Source organism: Camelus dromedarius, chromosome 16 (genome assembly GCF_036321535.1).
Source record: "Camelus dromedarius isolate mCamDro1 chromosome 16, mCamDro1.pat, whole genome shotgun sequence".
Classification (NCBI taxonomy): Eukaryota; Metazoa; Chordata; class Mammalia; order Artiodactyla; family Camelidae; genus Camelus; species Camelus dromedarius.
Genome location: NC_087451.1, coordinates 31,931,754 through 31,951,312, shown reverse-complemented (window position 1 = coordinate 31,951,312; position 19,559 = coordinate 31,931,754). Strand labels below are relative to the sequence as shown.

Below are 19,559 nucleotides of genomic sequence, written 5' to 3'. Positions count from 1 at the left end.
GGGGCCTCCCCAAGCACCGCCCAGCCCAGTGATGCTGGCACTCACCGCTCCTTCCTGGAGAGGGATTCTGAGTCAGTGAGTGTGAGAGGTGGCGGGCAAAGGCTTTAAACAATTCCTGGAGGCAGAGGGTGAAGAGGAGCAGGAAGCACAGACCCCTGCCCTGCCCTCCGAGCGACCCACAGCCGTGATCCAAGAGCAAGGCAAGCCCAGGGAGGGGCTGTGGGCCTCAGGGCTGGCCTGCTTACACCCTGTTTTGTCCTGGTGTTCACACCCCCCTCCCTATCCCTCACCGCACCCACGTGTCCCCAGCCCAGGAGGGAGCGGAGCCCACCCACCTTCCCTACCTTAGATGCAAACTTGCCCTCCTTGTAGAAAGGGGTCAGACACTTGACCACAACATTCGCAGCCTCCTTCAGGGAGATGCCAGGAGCTGAGAGCTGACAGGAGCCTTGGGCCGCGGAGTTCATGGTGCCCTGATCGCTGGCTGAGATGCTGCCCTTAGTCTCAGCTAAGATGGAGGCTTTGGCAGCGGAGCGTGGCCTCTTCTGAGCCTGGCTCTCTGGGCTCCCCTGGGCAGGGCCACAGTGGAGGGTCACTCTTGGGCTCCCTGTTACTGGCACCCCCTCCTGGAAGACTAAGCCTCAGCACCCACTGGCTCCCTCTGGCCCAGCCCATCTGCCCCTGGGATGTGGGAAGAAAAGATGATTTTCCCAAACCCCTAACCCAGAGCGGAGCAGATGCAGCCTGTAGGCAGGAATCTTCTTCCCCCATGGCCTCGTCCCTCTTGTACCTGCTGGGGTCTGAGCCGCTTGCCTCTCTGGGTCTCCTTTGTTGGGGTGGGCTGGCCTTCAGGGGGCCTCTGGTCTCTGAGTGGGCAGACACTGGCCGGAGAGGAAAGCAGGCATCAGAGCTCCAGGTACCAGCTGTGCCCTCAGCCCAGGCCGCCCAACAAAGGCCATCACAGGAAGAGGCCCTGAGCTTAAGAGGCCCAGTTAGCAAAGGTGGTTCCAGAGGATTCCAGGACTGCCCATGCCCTTACCTTGGCTCCTCCCTGGTGCACTCCTTCGTCTGGGGGTGGGCAGCCAAATGTCCCATGGCTCCATCCTCCTCCCCTGTGCACTCCTCTGGGGCCGTTAGGGGTCCCCGCACCTCCCCACAGGAGGGGCTGGCACCTTCTGCCCCTGGGGCTGAAGTGACTGGAGGTTGGCCCTCAGCCCTTTGGCAGAAGAAGCGGGCGATGTTCTGAGAGTCCTTGAGGGCCGCTGCAGCCAGGAGCTGCTGCTTCTTGGTGACGCGGGCCTTGGCAGAGGGACTGCCCTGAGAAGGGCCTTTCGCCTTCTTTTCAGGGTAGGGCCCCCCACAATGAGCACTGCTCCCGGGGACCTCTCCTCTGGGCCCAGGAAGGGGCTCACTGCGGTCCTCATCCTGGAGGCCACAGGGTCGGCTGGGTGGCTCCTGCTTGCCTCCCTGCGCAGGCTGGGGGTCTTGCTCCTTGGCCTGCGTCTTCTCCATCAGCTCAGTGGCCGTCTGGAATGGGCAGGAGCCTTTGGGGAAACCGGCTCCCACCCGCTTGTGTTTGAGCTGTGAAGAGGAGAGAGGCTTCTGACCACAGGCCCTTCAAGGGCACTTGCTGGTGGGTCCGGGTGTGGCCATGCCGGTGGGGCTCTCAGGAGTGGGGGAGGGAGAAGCTGGGCAGGACAACACTTGGGGGTCAGGCTGATGAGAAAAGAGCTGTGGGCGCTGCAGAGGTACAGCCAGCAGAGCAGTGATGCTCGAGGGCCTGCCCGCCCCAGAGCACTCAAGGCTGGGGCTGTGATGCCGGAAGGCAGCAAGGGGCTGCGGCCTCTCCCGGACCCAGGCTTGCGGTGGACACCGGGACGCTACTTACCGAGTACACCTGGGAGGCCGGCCGGATGTCGTACTCGGTGGGCTCTGGGGGCTCAGCCTGGGCGCTATGGCTGTTGGTACCACCTCCCACGACGTAGAGCTGCCCAGCCTTGGAGGCTCTGTGGATCTCAGCCACCTGGGCAGAGACGGGAGGGAACGCTGTGGCATCTGCTAGCCCCTAGCCCAGGCTTTCCACAAGTGGGCTCTGTGGCCCATGGCTACAGGCAACTGGACACGGGACAAGTTCTAGTCCTCATGAGGTCGGCTAGAAATACTTCCAGCAGGCAAAGGTGGGAAGTTGGGCTCCCCCAACATAAGTGGCCCCATGAGTTGGGGGGGCTGCCTCTCCCACCTGGAGCATGTCCCACCCACCCCTGCCCAGGGCCCACCTTCTTCAGCACGCTGGCCTTGTACAGGTTGGCCACCTTGGCATTTTGAAATATCTCGTGTTCCAGCTCCACAGCCTTAGCCTGGAAGTCAAGTCTGAGGGTAGGAATGAGATCAAGGCATCAGGTGGGCCTGAGGCCCCTCCCTGTCAGATTCTCCTTGGGGACCCTCGGGGTGGCTTCAGGGTCTGGTGGGAATGGCCTTGTGTACAGGGATCCCACCCTGGACTGTCTGGGCGCTCTGCGGCTTACTGTCCCTCGGCAGCTCCTGGTAGCCCCTCAGTTGTAGCCAAGCCTCCCGCACCCCCTGGGAGCAGGATGGGTCACAGTTTGGGGAGGGGCACCCAGATAAGCCAGGGAGCTGGGGTTCCTGTGGTCTCTAAAGGAACAGGAGCTTGGGGAGCCCTCCTCAGCCCCTATGACACTCACCCATCAGTGGAACCTATGGCCTGGCAGTTGCTGCTCAGAGCCTCCTCCAGAAGCCCCAGGCAGTGCTCACGGGCCTGCACAGGGGAGGGAACTGGTCACATGAGTCTCACGTTGGCGGAGGTGTGAGGGGGGCAGGTGTGAGGAGATGCCCATCTCTTACCTTCACGGTGAGCCTGGGGATCCTCCTGCTAGACGCCTCTTTCAGGGGACAGTCCTCATCTGGGGGGAGAGGTCCGTCCACTTCACTTTCTGTTCTCTGGCGCCCCCCAACCCCTGCCCCCCAATAAGGCATCCTCCTTCCACACCCTGGGGACAGCCCACAGGCTCCTGGGGACATTTCTTACTGACCTGGGGGTACAAATTCTTCTACCTTGGGGTCTTTGCCCTGGAAGATGACATGAAGGGCTGGTCAGGGATCCTGCCCCTTGGATAGACAGCTCCCAGTCCAGCACCAGGGACAGGGCTAAGAGGGGGTAAGAGGGGGGCCACCTGGGACCCCCTGAGCCCCTGCCCCCTTCACCTTGCGCAGGCTCATCTGCTTCTGATAGAAGAGATTCCATTCCCGCTTGTGGGCCTCATCTCTGCCCTCGTCCCCACTGCCTCCAGAACCTTCATCGTACCTAGTGGACAGGCTGGGTGTGAGCAGTCCTGGGTCTCGGCTTTGCCTTCCCGTTGCACAGTGATATCTCTAAGGCCCCGGCAGCTCAGGGCAACATTAAAGTCCTAGCCCCAGTGTGGCCCGTGGAGTTGGGGGGTGAACTATGGCATTGTGTCACCTCTGGTCTGGCCTTGGCACCAAGGAGAGAAGGCCAGACTATTTTCAGTGGGTTGGGGGCCCCTGGCTTCATGGCCCCTCACCTGCTAAAGCCCCCGTAACCCCTGCGGCCTCCCTCATACAGCTCAGGGTCAAAGCCATTCCCCTGGGAGGGCCCGATGCAGGTCTTGCTCCAGCTGCTTTTTTGCTCCAAAGCGTCCAGCTGCTTCCGCACCGCCGCAGGGTTCTGGCAGTAGTCACATCCTTTGGTGCAGGCGGGGGGCGCATCCCCGAAGTACTTGGCAATGGCAGCGTGGCGGCACCTGCAGCAGGCAGCACAGCACAGGTGAGGGTGAGGGGCCCAGGCAGGCCAGCGTCCAGTCGCCCGGTCCCTAAACACAGGCTGAGCACTGCTGCGGGGCCGGCCCCGTGGCAGGCATCTCTCGCGAGCCTCACCAGGCATCACTGGGGTGCCCATTTTACAGGTGAGGACAGTGAGGTGAAAGAGATTTCTCAGTCATGTAACACGTGTCCAGAGGAGCCAGGGCACGAACCCCATTCTGTCCTGCTTCTCCATGGGGTACTCCTCTGGGCCCAGCTCCCTCTCTGTCCTCTGGCAGCGGGGTGAAGAGCACGGATCTGGGTGCAGACCCTGACTGCTGCTGAGGCTGTGTCTTTGGGGAAAGCTATCTGACCTCCTGAAGCCTATGGAGCCCGCCTACAGCACGGTACAAGGCTGCGTGAGGGCTGAGATGAGGCTCTGAAGCGCTTTGCAGAGTCTGGCACAGAAAAAGGGATGTTATTAATCTTCGCTCTTTTCTGAGGGGTTGGGAGGGGAGGAACGTGGCTCTGCTTCTGTCTCTTGGTGACCTCCTCCTTGTTGTCCCCAACAAGCCTCTGCCCAGCCCAGTGTACACAGCCCAGGTCCCAGGGCCTGCGTGAGAGCAGGAACCAGGCAGCTCAGGGCTGGCACTGTATGCTAGGCACTGGTGGGGGCAGCAAGGAGACCCGGCCACAGCCCCCTTGGGTTGCCAGCCTGCAGCTGTCCCTCCTGCGATCACCCACCCCCCCAAGGCTCAGAGGCATTCGCAGAGGCCAGGGTGGGGGCCCACATCTCTATCGGCCATTACAAATAGTCATTCCTGCAACAGAAATGTGTCCTGGGGTGGGAGAGCCCAAGGGAGATGCTGGAGCAGAGGCAGGGCTGTAAAGGCACCACATCCCAAAGACAAGAGCTGGTGTCACTGCTCTAACCAGACAGACCTCTCAATGTGAGCACTGCCCAGGGCTGCAGGAAACACTTTGAGGAGCTGAGACCCCGAGGGACAGGCTCCAGGAACCAGAACCGATGGTGACAGAGCCCACAGGGAGTGCGGGCTGGCTGCCTTGTTCAGCTGAGTGGAGAACAGTTGGAGGAGGCCAGTGGCCACCAGAGGGCGCTATTCCTGCCACACCTAAAATTGATGTGTAACTCATTCCATTGCCCAAGTCTGTGCAACGGCACAGTAGCCGCCTGTCCAGCCTCTGGCATCCAAGTGGTGTGGCCACAAGGTTGGCTTCCTTCCCCCCACCCTCCCCCAAGCCCTGACTCACTAGGGTTTTGTGCTCACACTCAAAGGGCTCCATTGACAGCTGCGGGCTGGGGTCGCCTCCTGTCCTGCTCCGGGCACAGCCTGGTTTGCTGGGGTGGCACGACCAGCCAAATGTCAAACAGCCCCGCCAGCCACTGGGCTCTGGAGCCCGTCCCCAACAGTTGGGCCAGGAGTGTGGAGACAGCCCCAGCAGACACTCTGGCAAGAAGATCAGCAGTGTCCTCTCCTCCTGAGCCAAGGAACATGAGGCACCTCCCCTAGCAGGCTAAGCCCAGGCCACTCCCAAGTCACTCGGGACTCCCAAGTTCTTCCCCAAGATGCCTCCCCAGAGGGCTGACTGCTTGGGTGGTCCAGCAGCTTCCCCACTATTTACTTTCTTTCCTAGGAGAAGCAGAGGGAGGGACCTGCCAGGGAGTCGCCTGAGGGACAGGTTGGGGTGGTCAAGGGACTTGAGCCCAAAGGCCCTCCTGAGGGCCAGGCAGAGGGCAGAGAGCTGGAAGAGCTGTGGGCCCCCTCCCTCCTGACTCCGTGCTCAGGTGGAACCTCCCAGGGGTCATCTTTGCCAGGGAACATGAGAGCCGACCTCCTCTTTCATCAGCTCACAGCCCAGGCCCAGCCCACGGGCGGGCGGGTTAGCACACACCCGCCAGGAGGGAGGAGAGGAAGAGGAGGAACGTGCAGACCTCCCAGGGCAGGGAGCTGAAGCCACAGGACCAGTTCCCAGCAGGGATTCCCTCGCCTGCCTGCGCTGGGCAGTGGTGGCACTGGCTCCCCACTTCAGTGGCCGCCCCTTGTAATTTGACACTTGAATCTCCCGGACGACCAACAACAAAAAAACCCAGGCCGTAACAGCAGCTGGCTGTCAGCAGCCAGGAGCTCCGCTGAGCTGGGCAGAGGCACCCAGGGAGCGGCCGTGGGTCAGGAAAGAGGCGTCAGCAAAGGAAGGAAGCGGTGTGAGCGGTGGAGAGGCGCGGAGGAGAAGCGCTCAGAGGCTGCCGGGCTCCGAGCACCTGAGCTCCCAGGTGAGTGGTGCGGGCCACAGGTGAGGAGGGGGCAGAGGGCCACAGTCTACTGTGAACAGAGAGGAGGGTCCAGGGGGCCACACTTGGTCGGTCTCTGGACAGCCTCCTTTTCAAACCCAGGCTCCCTCTTCTTTTGCTGGGACCCAGCATGGCCGCAGGCTGAGGCTACAGCCCTCTGCTCAGGGTGGTTCCTCCCTGCTTGCTGAGCAGGCATGGCAGAGGGGCTCAGAGTGCCTGCTTACTCTGCAAGTCAGTTTAAGCTTTTTCTATTCAGGGGGCTTAAACAAGGGATTTGGCTGGCCTGGCCTGGGAGAGCTGTCGCCTGCCCACTGAGCCTCCCTTTCTCCCTGATCGAGTCCCTGCTTTCTCCCAGTCGAGGAGGCTCAGGGCAGGGTCTGCCCGACCAGTTCACACCCCCTAGGATGTGGCAGAACCCGCGGCAGCTCTGCCTACCTATGTCCTGGACAAGAGCAGTGACTGCTACCTCCGGTGGGGGCCTTGGGCCCATTCACTGCCAGGTGTTCTCCGCTCAGGGCTAGGCCCAGGTGCTCCTCCCTGGGCCCATTTGGATCCCTGAGAGCCCCCAAATCTCTCTGAATGCTGCACCAGAAGTATGAGGGCCTGACTCTAAACCCAGAGTCGGGGAGAAGGCAACAGCAGTGGAACTGAGGCTGGGGGAGGGACTGCCCCACCCCAGTACTTGCCCTCTGCCTCACCACCGGACTGCTGACCCCAAGATGGTTCCTCGGGCAGCAATGAGATCGGCCCTCTGGGGCAGGGTCCCAGGAACCAACGCTGGTGCCTACTCCTCCTGCCTCCCTGTCCTCACGCCAGGGTCAAAGTCTCCCTCCCCGGCCCCCCGATGTTTTCCCCAAAGCAAATAAGCTAGTAGCTACTTAGAAACAAAACCCCCCCAGGTTAAAGTAGAAACCAAGGATCCGCCGAAGCTTGGCTCTTGGTTCTTGGCTCTTGGTTCAGCAGAAGTTGTGGGATTTGGCCTGGGTTGGTGGCTGGGGAGACTAAAGGTCCTGTGGCCATGGGCAGTGATGGCACAGAGAGGGGACAGATGCCGGGCTGTGTTGGAGGTCAGGCCTGATGGCTACCCTTATCTGTAAGATGGCCCAGGCAGGCAGGCAGGCAGGGATCAGAGTCCCTGCACTCACAGAACACAGGTGGACGGGGTCCCCCAAACAGCCCATGTGGGGACAGAAGGGTAATGCCCAGCTTCTGGGGCTGCACGAATAATCAGCAGCAGCAGGACGTGCCTCCTCCTGTCCTGGAAAGCTACGAGGCTGCGGGAGCGGGACCGCTGAGCGTTCAAGTGTCTACCTCCCACTGCAAGTGGGGGCCGAGGCAGGAAGGGGCAGCTGAAGGCTCGGCACAGTGCACAGCGAGCGTCTCTGCCTTGCTGGTCAGGCCTCCGGACCCCGCAAATCTCCCACTACTTTGAGTTATGCCTCATTCTCTTTGTTTCTCAAACAAGACATTGCCCTGAGGGCTGGGGTGGCTAAAACCCACCAAGATAGGGGCAGGGCAAGAAGCCCTTGGGCCCTCAGCCATCAACAGCTTCTTATCAGTCACAACACATCCTTCCATAGGCAGCTGCAGTTGGAGTATCAGCTTTGCAAGGAGGAAACAGGGACGCTTCAGAGTGGCAGCTGTCCAGCCTGCGGATGCCTGCCTGCTCTGTCTCAAGGTTCTCTGTGCCAGGAGATGCCACGCAAAGGCATGTTTTCTAGTCCCTCCAGCTCTGCCAGCCTTCCCCTCGGCCCGGCTCATGTTCCCCCTCCGCTGGCTGCCACTCCAGCGGAGGAGCACCCTCCAAAGTCTCCGGGAAGGGCCATGCAGGCAGCCGGGCCAGGAGAAGCCACCAGTTGCTCTGGCTGCTTCTAACCCAGGCACTACTGAGCATGGGGTTGGGAGGACTCTGGTTTCCCTGGTTCGCAGGTAGGAAGTACAGTTTGAGAGGAATGTGGTGGACCTGAGATAGACTGGAAACATATAGAGAATTATCAGTACCCCCACTAGGCTTCCCTGCCCTCCTCCCTCCAAACCTGGGAAGGTAAAGGGGACAAGAGGCAGCTGGCCCCAGAGCACCCATGCTCCCCAGGCCACAGCTGGGAACACTTAGGGCTCCCTACAGAGCAACAGCTGGGGCACAGGCCACACGGTCACCTGACGACTGCCGGTTATATCGGGCACCAGGCATCAAGCACCCCTTGGCCTCGCTTTAAATAGCCCGCTGGGAAGCCCTCCTGGGACCTGCTGGAATGTGCCTCCGCCCTCCCCTCCAGCCCCACCACAGTCCCCACAAAGGCTCTCCTCAAGGCCAAGCTGGCGATGACAAAACAGCAACGGAAAAGCAAAGGCGGCTTCAATCTTTGAGGGCGAACAGCCATGTCCAGCAGCCCCACTCCTGTTCCTGGTGCAGAGAGGATCCAGTGAGCAGCCCTGGGTCAGTCCCCAGGGCTGGGCACAGCTGGCCAATTCAGGTCCCCAGAGGCCCATGGCGTCCATGTTCATGGACCGACACACTTCCCACAGTGAGGCCCGGGTCCCCCAGGCCTGAGTCTGCAGCTTTCTGATTTCATAACCCCTGGAGAATGGCTGACTTCAGAGGCAAAGCTTCTGATCAACAAGCCCCACCTCCCCTGCACAGCGGTTCAGCCTCGGCCCCACCTTCCTCCTCCCTGCTCCAGAAATCACGCCCCTCGGACTGACCTGCATCCACGCCACCTCTCACTCACAAGTGGAGGCGCCCCCTCTGCAACCCCTCCTGGGCCTTTGGGAGTGATGGACATAAGTGTAAAAGCCCTCTGCCCACCCGCCCTCCACTGCTTCCTCTTTCAAGGAGTGTCTCTGATGGCTACGTTAGGCAACACAGGCACCGGGCCAACCAGGTTGAAAAACCAAACCAAGTGTAGCCGAAGAAGGAAGGGCAAAAGCAGCCCAGGGCTTGGGTCAGCCCACTGGCCCCCACTCCATGAATGAGAGCAGCAGGAGGGCTCTGGTCCTGCTGGAAACCCGGGAAGTGGGATGCCCGGAGGCCCCAGAACGAGGAGGGGTCCACTCCCCTGTATGAGCCTGCTCTCCTGGTCGGCGGAGGGGTAAGTCTGTTTGGTGTGACTAGTGGAGAGGGGTCCTGTGCTGGAGAAGTAGTTCATGAACCCAAGACACACACAAGACTGTTCCTTTGGTGACAAGTCACAGGTGGTTCTTGAAGAGCAGGTGTGGTCTGGTGAGTGATGAAAGCTGTGTTCCAGACTTAGGAGTGTGGGGTAGGGCTGATCACACAAAGCCCTGGTCCCTGTGCTGAGCCCACCACACAGGCGGGGCCCTCGGCGGGCTGCTCCTGGGCTGACTTCTCTTGCCCAGCTAACAGCAAGGGCAGCACTGGCCAGGCTCCTGTCCTGCAGTGTGACCTCAGAGAAGTCCCTTCCTCTCTCGGGTCTCAGTTTCCCCATAAGCAAAAGAAAGGAGGCAGGAGTGGATGACCTGTGGTGTTCTAGAATCCTGTGCCTCCTAGTACATTTGAAAACTGGAATCCTGATCTCCTTTGCAGGAAGACCATAACCCAAGGGTGGGATGTGAGAGAAGCCAGGAAGCTCTAACTCCCCCTTTGACAGGAAACCATCTAATATTCCAAGGAGCCCTCATCTGCCTATGACCCCTTAAACACCACCTAAAATCACAGCTCCTCATCTCCAGCTTTCACCCCGCACCTTCCTTCACCTCACACACCACACATAGCCTGGGAACGAAGGATGCAGACACAACTCCCCAAAGGTGTTTGGGGGATGGCACTGACAGTGTACATGGGACGCGACTGTCCCCAAAGGCCACCTCAACTCTCCCGTGCTGGCCAGACCCCACCTGGAGGGAGCCACATGTGTTGGGCACTCCCGGAGCCAGGCCCTGTGCCCACTGCTGCTCTCCGCTGCCAGGTGCTCGGCCCTCCCAACTGCCTTGAAAGACAGGCATCTCATCTTCACATAAAATGAGGAGAAGAAACAGACTCAGAGAGACGAAGGGGCTCGTCCATGTCTCAAATGCAGGAGGAGGCAAGCAGCATTCAAATCCAGGATGATTCAAACGCTGTCCTGTGGGGGACAGCTGGCCAAGCGAGAGCAGTTGTCTCATGGAGAAGGAGATGCGGGAGGCTCACACGCCAGCTGCCAGGGGTCCCAGAGGACTGGGAGGCAGGAGGGGGCGGAAGCGTCCTTAGTGACACGGGTGGGACTTATGAGGTCACTAGGCAGTCCCACCTTCTAGAGATCAGAGCTACCTGAGAAGGGATGGGGTGGGGCTCCCCACCTCAAGCAAAGGCCGCACACAAGAGGGAGGGCAGGGAGCCAAGTGTGGGGTAGAAGACTCCGCAAATGACCTTCAAGGCAGTTCTAAGGCAGCTACGCCGTGGCGGCAGCACCATGGTGACCAGCTCCACAGACCACAGCCATCTCGGGGAGAACCTGCCTGGCTGAGACCAGGGAAGAGGCAGCAGTAATTAGAGCCTAAGGTCCGGCACAGGCCTCTGGCCGCCTGTGACGCGCCCTTGGATTAGAGCTGCCTCGGTGAACAGGTTCAGGAGGGGTTGGCATGAGGCCGTCCCTGGTCCCTCTCTGAAGAGGCACCGGCTCCCTCGTGCTCACCAGGGAGGCAGGAGGAGAAAGGAAGTCTGAATAACATGTTCCAACTCACTGCCTCAGCCGGACCTTCACCTTCGGCCCCTCGGGCATGACAGAAGGAGGCTCCTGGTCGTGGGGCCTGGCAAGCTGAGTTGCCACTGGGATGGAGTTGGTGGGGTGGAGGGGACTCTCTTGGACAGGCCAGAGGGGCAGGTCTGAGCCAGCAAGGGGTAGGAGTGGGGACCAAGCTAAACCCGCCCTGAGACACCTGACCCCGTCCTGACACAGGGCCCCTCAGCAAAAACTGAAGAAACACACAGTGTCATCTCCACCTTCTCACAGGAGGACACCGTATAAGTAAAGCAACTGAGCTGGTGGGAGAGGTTGGGGACCTAAGATGCCTCCCCAGTCAGCTCTCACCTACAGCTGACCCTGGCCAGGTGCCCCCGGCCAGGTGCCCCCATGAGGTTGCTCTCAGGAGCACCTGACCTTCCTGTCCCCACATGTGAGGAAAAGCAAGGACACCAGGCTGGGATCCTGGAGCCCCATCTCCTTGCCTGGGAACCTGGGGAGGCACCCAAAGTCCTGAATGACCCAGGGCCACCAGAGGAGCCATGCCTGTTCGAGACACCCTGGCAACACCTAGGAGTGGTGTCTAAGACAAAGGAAGGATCAGTGAGGTCAGAAACCGTGGCCAAACTTAGCTGACCAACAGATTCCTCCTGTGCCCAGCTCTTCTGAGCAGCCCTGTGGCGGGGCCTCAGGCGTCTCTCGCCCTGGGCAGCGCCAGCCAGGTTGGGGCTGAGGGCCACCACCGAGCGGGGGGGGGGGGGGGGGCACCAGCTTCCTTCCTCCCTCATGAGCCACCAGGAGTGTGATGGGTGAGACCTGACAAACTTGTTCTGCGGGCTGGGGTGCATGAGAGGGCGGATTCTCTGGGGCCAGCTCTGTGGGGACTCAGTCCTCTCTCTGCTCGCACAGCTCAGGAGGAACCCCAGCGGGAGCCTGGCGCAGCATGGCCGCTGCCAACTTCGTACAGGAGATGCATGCCATCGGGGAGAGGCTGCTGCTCAGGCTGCAGAGGCTGCCCCAGGCCGAGCCCGTGGAGATTGTGGCCTTCTCGGTCATTGTCATTTTCACAGGTAAGCTGGGGCTCCCAGGGTCTCCTCAGCGCCCATGGCTCTTCCTGGCATCCAGCAGAGACCACGGTGCTAGCCAGAGGGCTGGGGGAGGTGGCTGGGTGGTCCCCTGGAGCAGAGGAGGAGAAGCAGACGTCCTTGGGGGAAGCCATGGGGTTGCCCCTAATCCTCTGACATGCTGCTCTAGGGATGGGGTGGTGCTGGGAACCAGGGCCCAGAGGCGCCCCCGGCTCCCCCACCCGGGGATGAAGGGAGCAGAGCTCTGGGCAGCGGAGGAGGCAGGACAGGGAGTCAGGGCCTGGGGGCCGGCATGGGGACAGTCAGCACCTCTCAGACCCTCGGGTATTTCTGACCACTAAGCCAGACCTTTGGGCAAAGGTCCTCCACACCCCAAGAGGGGCTTCTTCGGGAGCAGGGTGGGCATTCGCTTTTTCTCCCCCACCTCTGTGCTTCCTGTGCTCTGCTCTCTCCCAACTTTCCAGCCACCGTTGTGCTCTTGCTGCTGATAGCCGGCAGCTACTGCTGCGCTCAGTGCTGCTGCCCTGCACGGAGAGGCAGGAAGGTCCAGGTGGGCCCCATGACCCCACGGTGAGGGACCGGGCGACAACCGAGGAGACCGCCAAAGCCACGACCCAGGGTGTCAGCCTGGCCCTACAGCCCTCACCCCTCAAGACAAAGATCCAAGGCCCCAGCTCTGGCCTGGCCCAGGAACCCGGACACTGACTGATACCTGGAGCCTCATCAAGGAAAGCAGGACCGTTCCGGCCACAAAACCCTCATCTGCCGGTGAACACTGGGTGCCGAGGAGGAGTCGACTATTTCAGAGACTGAGGAAACCACTGAGGATTCTTTGCCTTCCTGTACTTTCTAACAAAACACAGCAGCAGGGTCCCCATTCCTGGGTGGAGAACAGCCCGCACATGTGGGGAGCTGGCCTTGGGGCTCCCACACCAAAGAGGAGCAGGCCCACCAGAAGGACTTCGTGCAAGAGCTCCTGGATCCCCAGCTTCCCCCACAGTGGGGACATGTCCGTGTTCTGTTCCAGGATTTGCCCATTTCTTTCCCAATAAAAGCTTTTTGGTTATGTGTTTCTGTGGTGTCAGACTCCCTGGGCTGGGCTCAGCATCGGGAGGGCGACGTGCCAGAATTCCGGAGGCATGGCCAGGGACTGTCCCTTCCAGGCCTCTGCTCTCCCTGTGCCCACGAAAGCTGAGAAAACAGGCAGGCAGGAATGCCACGGAACCAGGGGAGGGGTGAAGGGAAATTCCTGCCAAGCACTAGCTGCCGACAAGCTCTGCCTCCAGCCACCCACTCTGCCATGACGGAGGCTGCATCTGCCCCAGGCAGGTGCTGGGCTCAGGAATGCCACTCAGCAGTCACCACTGCCATTAACTGGCCAGCACACCCCATCCTAGCAGGCTCAGGCCACTGGGTCTTCCCAAACTTCCAGTCAGAGAGGTTAGGCCCCACTACTATCCATAACCTGTACCCCGGCCCCTCTGCCCTTTCCCCAGTGTGTGCTGAGCTGTCTGGGTTCGACTCCTCACCCTGCTTCTCACCAGCTATGTGAACGCAGGGTAGTGACTTGACCTCCCCATGCCATGTTTCCTCTCCTGTGAAATGGGGCTAATCCTGGTACCCACCTCCGGGGGTAAGCTTGCGAGGATAAACCGAGATGACCTACGTCGTGCACTGGACTCAGTGCTGGGCATATCCTAAGAGCTCCGCAGACCTGCTGTCATTACCCGCCTCTGTAAACAGAAGGCCGATCCAGAGCAACATGGATGCATTTTAAGGACCGAGCCCACTGATGTGCAACACTGCCCTGCCTCCATCCCTTCAGTTTGCTTCCTCTTCCAGAGAACTCGCCAGGTAGAGCTACAACCCAGGGATGAGGGTGGGGAAGGCAGAGGCTGGCGCGGTACCTCCCCACCGTACCAGTCCCCCCCCACTGTACCGGTCCCCCAGAGCCACAAAGCCAGCTGTGTTTTGCACACCTCTGCTGTCTAGGCCTGCATGGCCTTTGTTCTGGCTGCCTGGGGGCAAAGCCCCGTCTACTCAGAAAACAGCGCGTCTTCGGGAAGGGATGCCAGCCCCTGCCTCCCGGCCATCTCCGACAGGCAGGAGAAGCGCTCTCTCTGGCTGGTTTCACTTCCTGGCATCCAGGGTCTTGTCTGACAGGTTTGGTTTGGGTTTAAGACCCAGAGGGGAAATGCCTCCATACAAAACAAAAGAAATTCAAGAATCTGTCTATACGTTCTACCCATTCTACCTGACCACCACCAAAGAATGGGATTCAGCATAATGATGATGATGACAACAAGGCGATGGTAAAGCTAGTTAAAGGTCCCTGAGGACTTACTCTGGCACTGACTTACACGTTTTGATGCAGACAAATTCATTAAATCATCACAACAACCTCACTGCCATAGGTACCATTATTACCCCCCTTTATTATTTTTTTTAGATTTATTTACTCATTTTTTTTTTTAAATGGAGGGACTGGGGCTGGAACACAGGACCTCGTGCATGCTCAGTATATATACTCTACCACTGAGCTATACCCACCCCCACTATTATCTCCATTTTAAAGATGAGGAAATTGAGCCTTAGCAATGCTAGGAAACTTGTCTAAATTCAATCAGCTAAAAAGTGGCAGAGCCAGCCTCTGGGCCCCGCCTGTCTGGCTCCAGAGCCCTCGCTCACCACACCCTGGGCCCCAGGCCTCCAGCTGCAGTACTGATAAGGCTCTCATTTCACCATCCAGTCAACCAACCCTAAATCCCAAACAGCCACACCCCAAACTCCATCTCAAAATAATCTCCCTATAAGTGGGTGTGGCCTAAGAGTTAAGAGCTGGAGTGGGGCCCAGCTAGGTCTTCCTCCCAGAAGAAAAACACAGGGAAGGTGGGAGGAACCGAAAGAGAAGCCCTGCCTTTTCCAGTCCCAGCACCAACTTGGCTGGAGGGTCCTCCGTTTAGGAGATGCTCCTGATTCCTGTGTGACTCTTCCTTGAGCAAGTTTCATCAGCATCAAGAACACCCTCCCTGAGGGTGGCTACGGCTGAGCCTTTTTATTAGAAACGAAGCTGGCTCCCTGATCCAGCTGTCAAGACGTGGGGACCATGGGCAGCCCTGGGCACTGACAGGCTGACTGGTAGTTCATTCCTGTTTTCCTCCTCTGGGCCAGTCAGTTCCTAACTGCTGAGTCCAAATAAGACTCTGTCCCTGCCCTCAGAGGGCTTACTGGTATACCCCGAGCCCCGCCACTGACGGCTTCCCCATAGTTGTCAGGCCAGGCTCCAGTCCTGCTCAGTTTAACCAAACAGGTCTGCTGCAGCACGACAGCAGTCTGACACATGCTGACCGGGTCCTCCAGGAAGACAGGCATGGAGGGGAGGCAGCAATTCCCCCAGGGTGGGAAAGAATAAACCGAGAGGTACAGGCAAGTGGTGGCCATGGAAGGGGCAACCACTAGGCTGTCTGAGCCCCAGAGAATGTCTGGCTGACCTTGGCTGCCACACCTCTCATTTCCGCCACCCTGCCGCCATGGACCAAGTCACCAGCAGTCTGCCTGTGGTCACTGCTGCAGCATCCTAGCTAGTCTCAGCATTGATCTCCCCCGCTCCCCCGTGCCTCCCCTGACTGTGACCTCTGCTCCACCACTGACGACTGTGGTCTCCTGGTTCCTCACAAGGGTTTCACTCCACACTTCAGATCCGTGCACTGTACTGTCTATACCTTACAGCTTACCAGAAACCGCAGTGAAGCCACCTGGTGCAAGAATCTCATTAGCCAATTTGGCAGAGAGCATTCAAAACAGTTTTCTCCTAAATCTGTTTTCCCAAATATCAAGATTTAAAAGCAATCTACAATAAAAATCTTCACGATATATTTGCCTGTGGGTAATAACAAATTCCAGACCAGAGAAAACTGAGGACAAATTAATTCTTTCCTTAGAAAAAGTTTCCTTGGGACTGTCCTTAGGACCAGTTGCCTGTCCCTTAATTCTAACTCTTACATCATCCTCACATCTCAACTTAAACATCACTCCTTTCAGGGGAGTCCCCTCAGCCCCTGGGCCAGGCTATGTTAGGGTCACCAACAGCATTCTCCACCCCTTCCCATCATATCATTTCCTTGATCATTTCAGAAGAATCTTCTAATCAGGGCCAGCAGTTAATTGAAAAAGTCAATAAAAGCAATGTTTGTGTACACGAGACATATATTCTCCACGCCTCTCATTTTAAATGGAGATACACACGCACATGCCTTGGCCAATCTTTCTGACGTAGGGCTAACGTCTTTTCCCTGCGTGTGCGTTTGCTGACCCGAGTTCCTGAACTGTCTCCTTGCTAACTTTGATTTCTTTCAAGCAGAACAAGAACTTAAAGACATCTGCAAAGAAACCTGAGTGTGAAATCCTCCTGGATTTTTAGAAAATGTCCGCGGTTGTCTTGTCCACAACTATTTTTGACAGGAATATTATTTGAGTGATTCCAAAATGATTCCAAGGTGGTCAAATAGATATAGGAAGAGATCTGCCCTCTCTACTCACTCTGAGGTACAGCACAGAGCCTCAGAGCTCAGCCTGCACAGCCGAGTTGAACAGCTGGGTCCAAACCTCAGTGCAGTAACTTCTTAGCTATATGACCTTGGGTAAGTTACTTAACCTCTCTGTGCCTGTTTCCCAGCTATAAAACTGGGGTTTTGGCTCTTACTGTTGCTCCGTTTCTGTGTAATATTAAGTGCAATTATGTAATCAGAATAACAAGCACAGCCGCCACAAAACAGGTTTGGGAACAAACAGCTGACTCTTGACAAGCATCCAATTAAACTGACAGAGAGGAAGTACAAGGGTGCACTAGAGACCAGCCCGCTGGCTGGGAGGGTTCAGCGGGCCAAGGGCATTAGTCAGTGTGTTTTACACGAGGAAATGCGAAGCGGCAGGTAAGTCAGGGGTCAGTTAAGCCAGGACAGTAAGAAGGGCTTGCTCCCGTCTCCTCCAGCCTGGGCTGCACATCAGAATCGCCCAGAGCGTTGTACCAAGCACGGGGCTCTGACACATCCTGGGCTACCAGGTGGGGCCTGGGCACAGGCGTTCAGGAAAGCTCCCAGATGATTCTAACAGGCAGGGTTGAGGACTGGCTCCCTGGAATGTAACCCCTGGGCGGGCAGGGCCTGCCTCTCTTGCTCACAACTAGAAACGCAGTGACAAGCCCAGTTCCTAGCTGCCATGGGCACTCAAATTCTATCTTTCAAAGAATGAATGGCGGCCACTGGGTTTCACACAGCAGGGCACAGGCCCCACTCCCACTCCAAGCCACTCTATCACACGGGGGGCGGGGAGGAACCCACATGAAGCTGCTGAGGCCGGGCCTGAGAGGCAAAGACACGAAGGGAGAAGTTAGGCCTCCACAGGAACCTGAGGCCTCAATGGTGATAAACACCCAGAGGCCAGTTCCAGGTGGTACCAGCTGCAGCTGGAGTTAATCATTCACCCAGCACCACGGGAAGGGAGCAGCCATGTGCGACAGCCCCAGGCCTGACTTCCCGAGCTCTTCGGTGGACAGGTCATCTGGACTGAGAGGAGGGGCAGGACCCAGCCACAGGTGAGGTGACCAGGTGGCTGGGGGCAAGGGCCCGGGCTCCAGTCTCTTCCCCCACCCACCCCAAGTCTGACTTCCCATCCAGGACACCGCAACACAAGCACTCTGAGCAGTCCCCACAAACGGCATCACAGGAGAGCTGAGCACAGCCAAGGGGGTAAGTGTGAAAGGCTGAAAGGGAATGCGGTTGCTAGGCAACGGCTAGCCCACCTTTGTTTACTCTGGTGACAGCAAGGAGGTCTGGTCAGGGCCAGTCAGCAATGTGACCACCTTTTCCTCCTAAGAGTTACTTCCCTGGGGTGTGACTCTTTTCACCTGGTGGCCTCAGCTCGGGCCCCCCAAAGCGTGGGGCCTGAAGGATTACCTTGATCCGCCCTCTCTTAGGACAGAGGACTGTTAAGAGCAGAACCCGGTAACTACTCCTTCCTTCTCCACCTTTACTCCCTTCAACAGGCTACAGGCTCGCAGACTGTCGATCTCAGCTATTTCAAGATTAGTCCTTCTGCTTTCAGCTGCCTCTCAGGCCGTCTGCTGCGGTCTCAGCTTGAGTCAGTCCACTCCTCGCTGGCTCCTATGCTGATCTCTCAAAATGCTTCCCAAATGTCTGGCAACTGAGACAGGAAAACCAGGAAGGACCTATAGTGGTGCTTTTTAGATTCTGGCTGAGCAGGTCTCAGGGATGGGGACCCCACCCCTCCGCCACTTGGTGCCAGTCCCTGCTTCTGCTTCCGTGGAGGAGGAAAGCCCATTTTTGCTTTCAGGAGGCATCCAGCCCAACGACCCTTCAGTGTTCACTAGATGCAGAGGTGGGCTGGATGTTCTCTGAGACTGCGCCAGGGGTGAAGTTGGGGAAGTGGGAAGCAGGGCCTGGGGTGGGGCCTTGGAGCAGCCCCTGTACTCAGGGCCTCTATCCTGACTTTTCCAGGTTCACATGGACAAACTGCTAACAAAGCACACCTGGAATGGTTTCTGGCTGAACCCCTGGGACCAGGGGGGCCTGGTAGTGATCATCTTATTTATTACCATGGTCCTGTTCCTCATCTCTTTCGCTGTTATATTTGGTTTACTATGTCCGCCTGACAGGGACAACCATTGTGAAGGGTTGTGACCTGACTTCCTGTGGGCCAAGAAGGGGGTCAATGTTATACATTCTCAAAACGCCTCGTACCTTTTCTTCAAAGCCCTTTTAAGTCTGGAATTATACATTTTTATGTGATTATCTGATAAGTGCCTGTCTTCCCCACTGGACCAAGCACCAAAAAGGAGGGGATGGTCTTTCTGTTCACCATGCACCCCCATATCTGATGGGCCTCACACAGAGTCAGTATCAATCACTATTTGCTGGTTGAATAAATGAATGAATGAACAAATGAGCAAATGAATGGATAAATGGAGAGATGCTAGGCTGTTGGCTCCCCAGCCTGGTGACGACAGAGCCCAGTACAATCTAGGCCTAAACCAAGGCTGTTCCGTCTCAGACAAGGTGCAGAGAGGCCTCTAGGCTGGAGGTTGCTTTGAACCTAATTACTGTTCCTTTTTACACAAAGAGATAAAGAGTCCTGTCATGAATAATCAAATGCTGTTCACAGCCACGGTCTGACAAAGTAGATGTATGCAGACAGGAGAGGAAATCCACCGGATGCCCCACCCTGGCCTCATTCATGTGACCCGAGTGTCTTTTCTGTTGGTCCCAAAGATGCCCAGGTATCCCTCACAGGGTCCCACAGCCCCCATGCACCCCAGACCCTACAAAGCTGCCTTTGTAGAAATGTACCCACCTCTGCCAAAGCCACGACACTGGCCTGTCCCTTGCTGCCAGGTGTCCTCCCTTCGCAAGCAGCTGCTTCAATGTCAGCCTCAAACTAGGCTATTCTTAGAAAAGGGGCACATATCTGGTGGGGAGGGGACTTTGCCGTCACACTGTATGCTATTTATGCAATGAAGGAACATTTCCTTTTACTCAAAGAGCAATTTCAAATCCAGCCACACCTGTGTGTTCACTCCATCCCAGGGCCTAGAAGTCCTGGGATCTGATATCCTCACAGGTAGCAAATGAGATAGGAGAGATGAGGCCGCACAAGGGATAACAGGATGCCCAGACCCCTGCCACACTGAGA

General features: G+C 58.0%; 3 protein-coding genes across 8 annotated transcripts in view; 2 read left to right on the top strand and 1 right to left on the bottom strand.

Annotated features, from left to right (window-relative positions):
• Positions 1–19,559, bottom strand: part of RECQL5 (RecQ like helicase 5) — a 33,012-nt gene that overhangs the window by 761 nt on the left and 12,692 nt on the right. For all 3 annotated transcript variants that reach the window (XM_031469085.2, XM_031469086.2, XM_010998401.3), the window contains exons 9-19: positions 3,561–3,779; positions 3,223–3,322; positions 3,051–3,087; positions 2,863–2,921; positions 2,703–2,776; positions 2,277–2,370; positions 1,889–2,023; positions 1,040–1,581; positions 791–881; positions 345–569; positions 46–115 (exon numbers count right to left, since the gene is read on the bottom strand). In XM_031469085.2, the coding sequence (XP_031324945.1) occupies positions 46–115; positions 345–569; positions 791–881; positions 1,040–1,581; positions 1,889–2,023; positions 2,277–2,370; positions 2,703–2,776; positions 2,863–2,921; positions 3,051–3,087; positions 3,223–3,322; positions 3,561–3,779 (1,646 nt within the window). The remainder of the gene's footprint in view (positions 1–45; positions 116–344; positions 570–790; positions 882–1,039; positions 1,582–1,888; positions 2,024–2,276; positions 2,371–2,702; positions 2,777–2,862; positions 2,922–3,050; positions 3,088–3,222; positions 3,323–3,560; positions 3,780–19,559) is intronic.
• Positions 5,432–12,918, top strand: SMIM5 (small integral membrane protein 5). Of its 4 annotated transcripts, none has more exons than XM_064495522.1 (4): positions 5,432–6,070; positions 8,922–9,177; positions 11,682–11,837; positions 12,317–12,918. In XM_064495522.1, exons 3-4 carry the CDS (start codon positions 11,711–11,713, stop codon positions 12,424–12,426), a joined length of 237 nt encoding a protein of 78 aa, XP_064351592.1. In that variant the 5' UTR covers positions 5,432–6,070; positions 8,922–9,177; positions 11,682–11,710; the 3' UTR covers positions 12,427–12,918. The 4 variants fall into 4 exon arrangements, with proteins under 4 accessions (XP_064351592.1, XP_064351591.1, XP_031324951.1 ...); XM_064495521.1 differs by having other exon boundaries at positions 5,435–6,070; positions 11,677–11,837; XM_031469091.2 differs by lacking the exon at positions 8,922–9,177 and having other exon boundaries at positions 5,435–6,070.
• On the top strand, positions 17,339–18,820 carry SMIM6 (small integral membrane protein 6). Its single transcript, XM_010998398.3, has 3 exons — positions 17,339–17,445; positions 17,528–17,599; positions 18,368–18,820. Exon 3 carries the CDS (start codon positions 18,374–18,376, stop codon positions 18,548–18,550), a length of 177 nt encoding a protein of 58 aa, XP_010996700.1. The 5' UTR covers positions 17,339–17,445; positions 17,528–17,599; positions 18,368–18,373; the 3' UTR covers positions 18,551–18,820.

Excerpts from the sequence above, each read along its gene's own strand:
- SMIM5 (XM_064495521.1), top strand. The coding sequence starts at position 9,107 with ATGCCCGGAGGCCCCAGAACGAGGAGGGGTCCACTCCCCTGTATGAGC. Across the intron at positions 9,178-11,676 it reads CTCTCCTGGTCGGCGGAGGG|CTCAGGAGGAACCCCAGCGG; the intron begins GTAAGTCTGTTT and ends CTGCTCGCACAG. Across the intron at positions 11,838-12,316 it reads GGTCATTGTCATTTTCACAG|CCACCGTTGTGCTCTTGCTG; the intron begins GTAAGCTGGGGC and ends CCAACTTTCCAG.
- SMIM6 (XM_010998398.3), top strand. The coding sequence starts at position 18,374 with ATGGACAAACTGCTAACAAAGCACACCTGGAATGGTTTCTGGCTGAAC.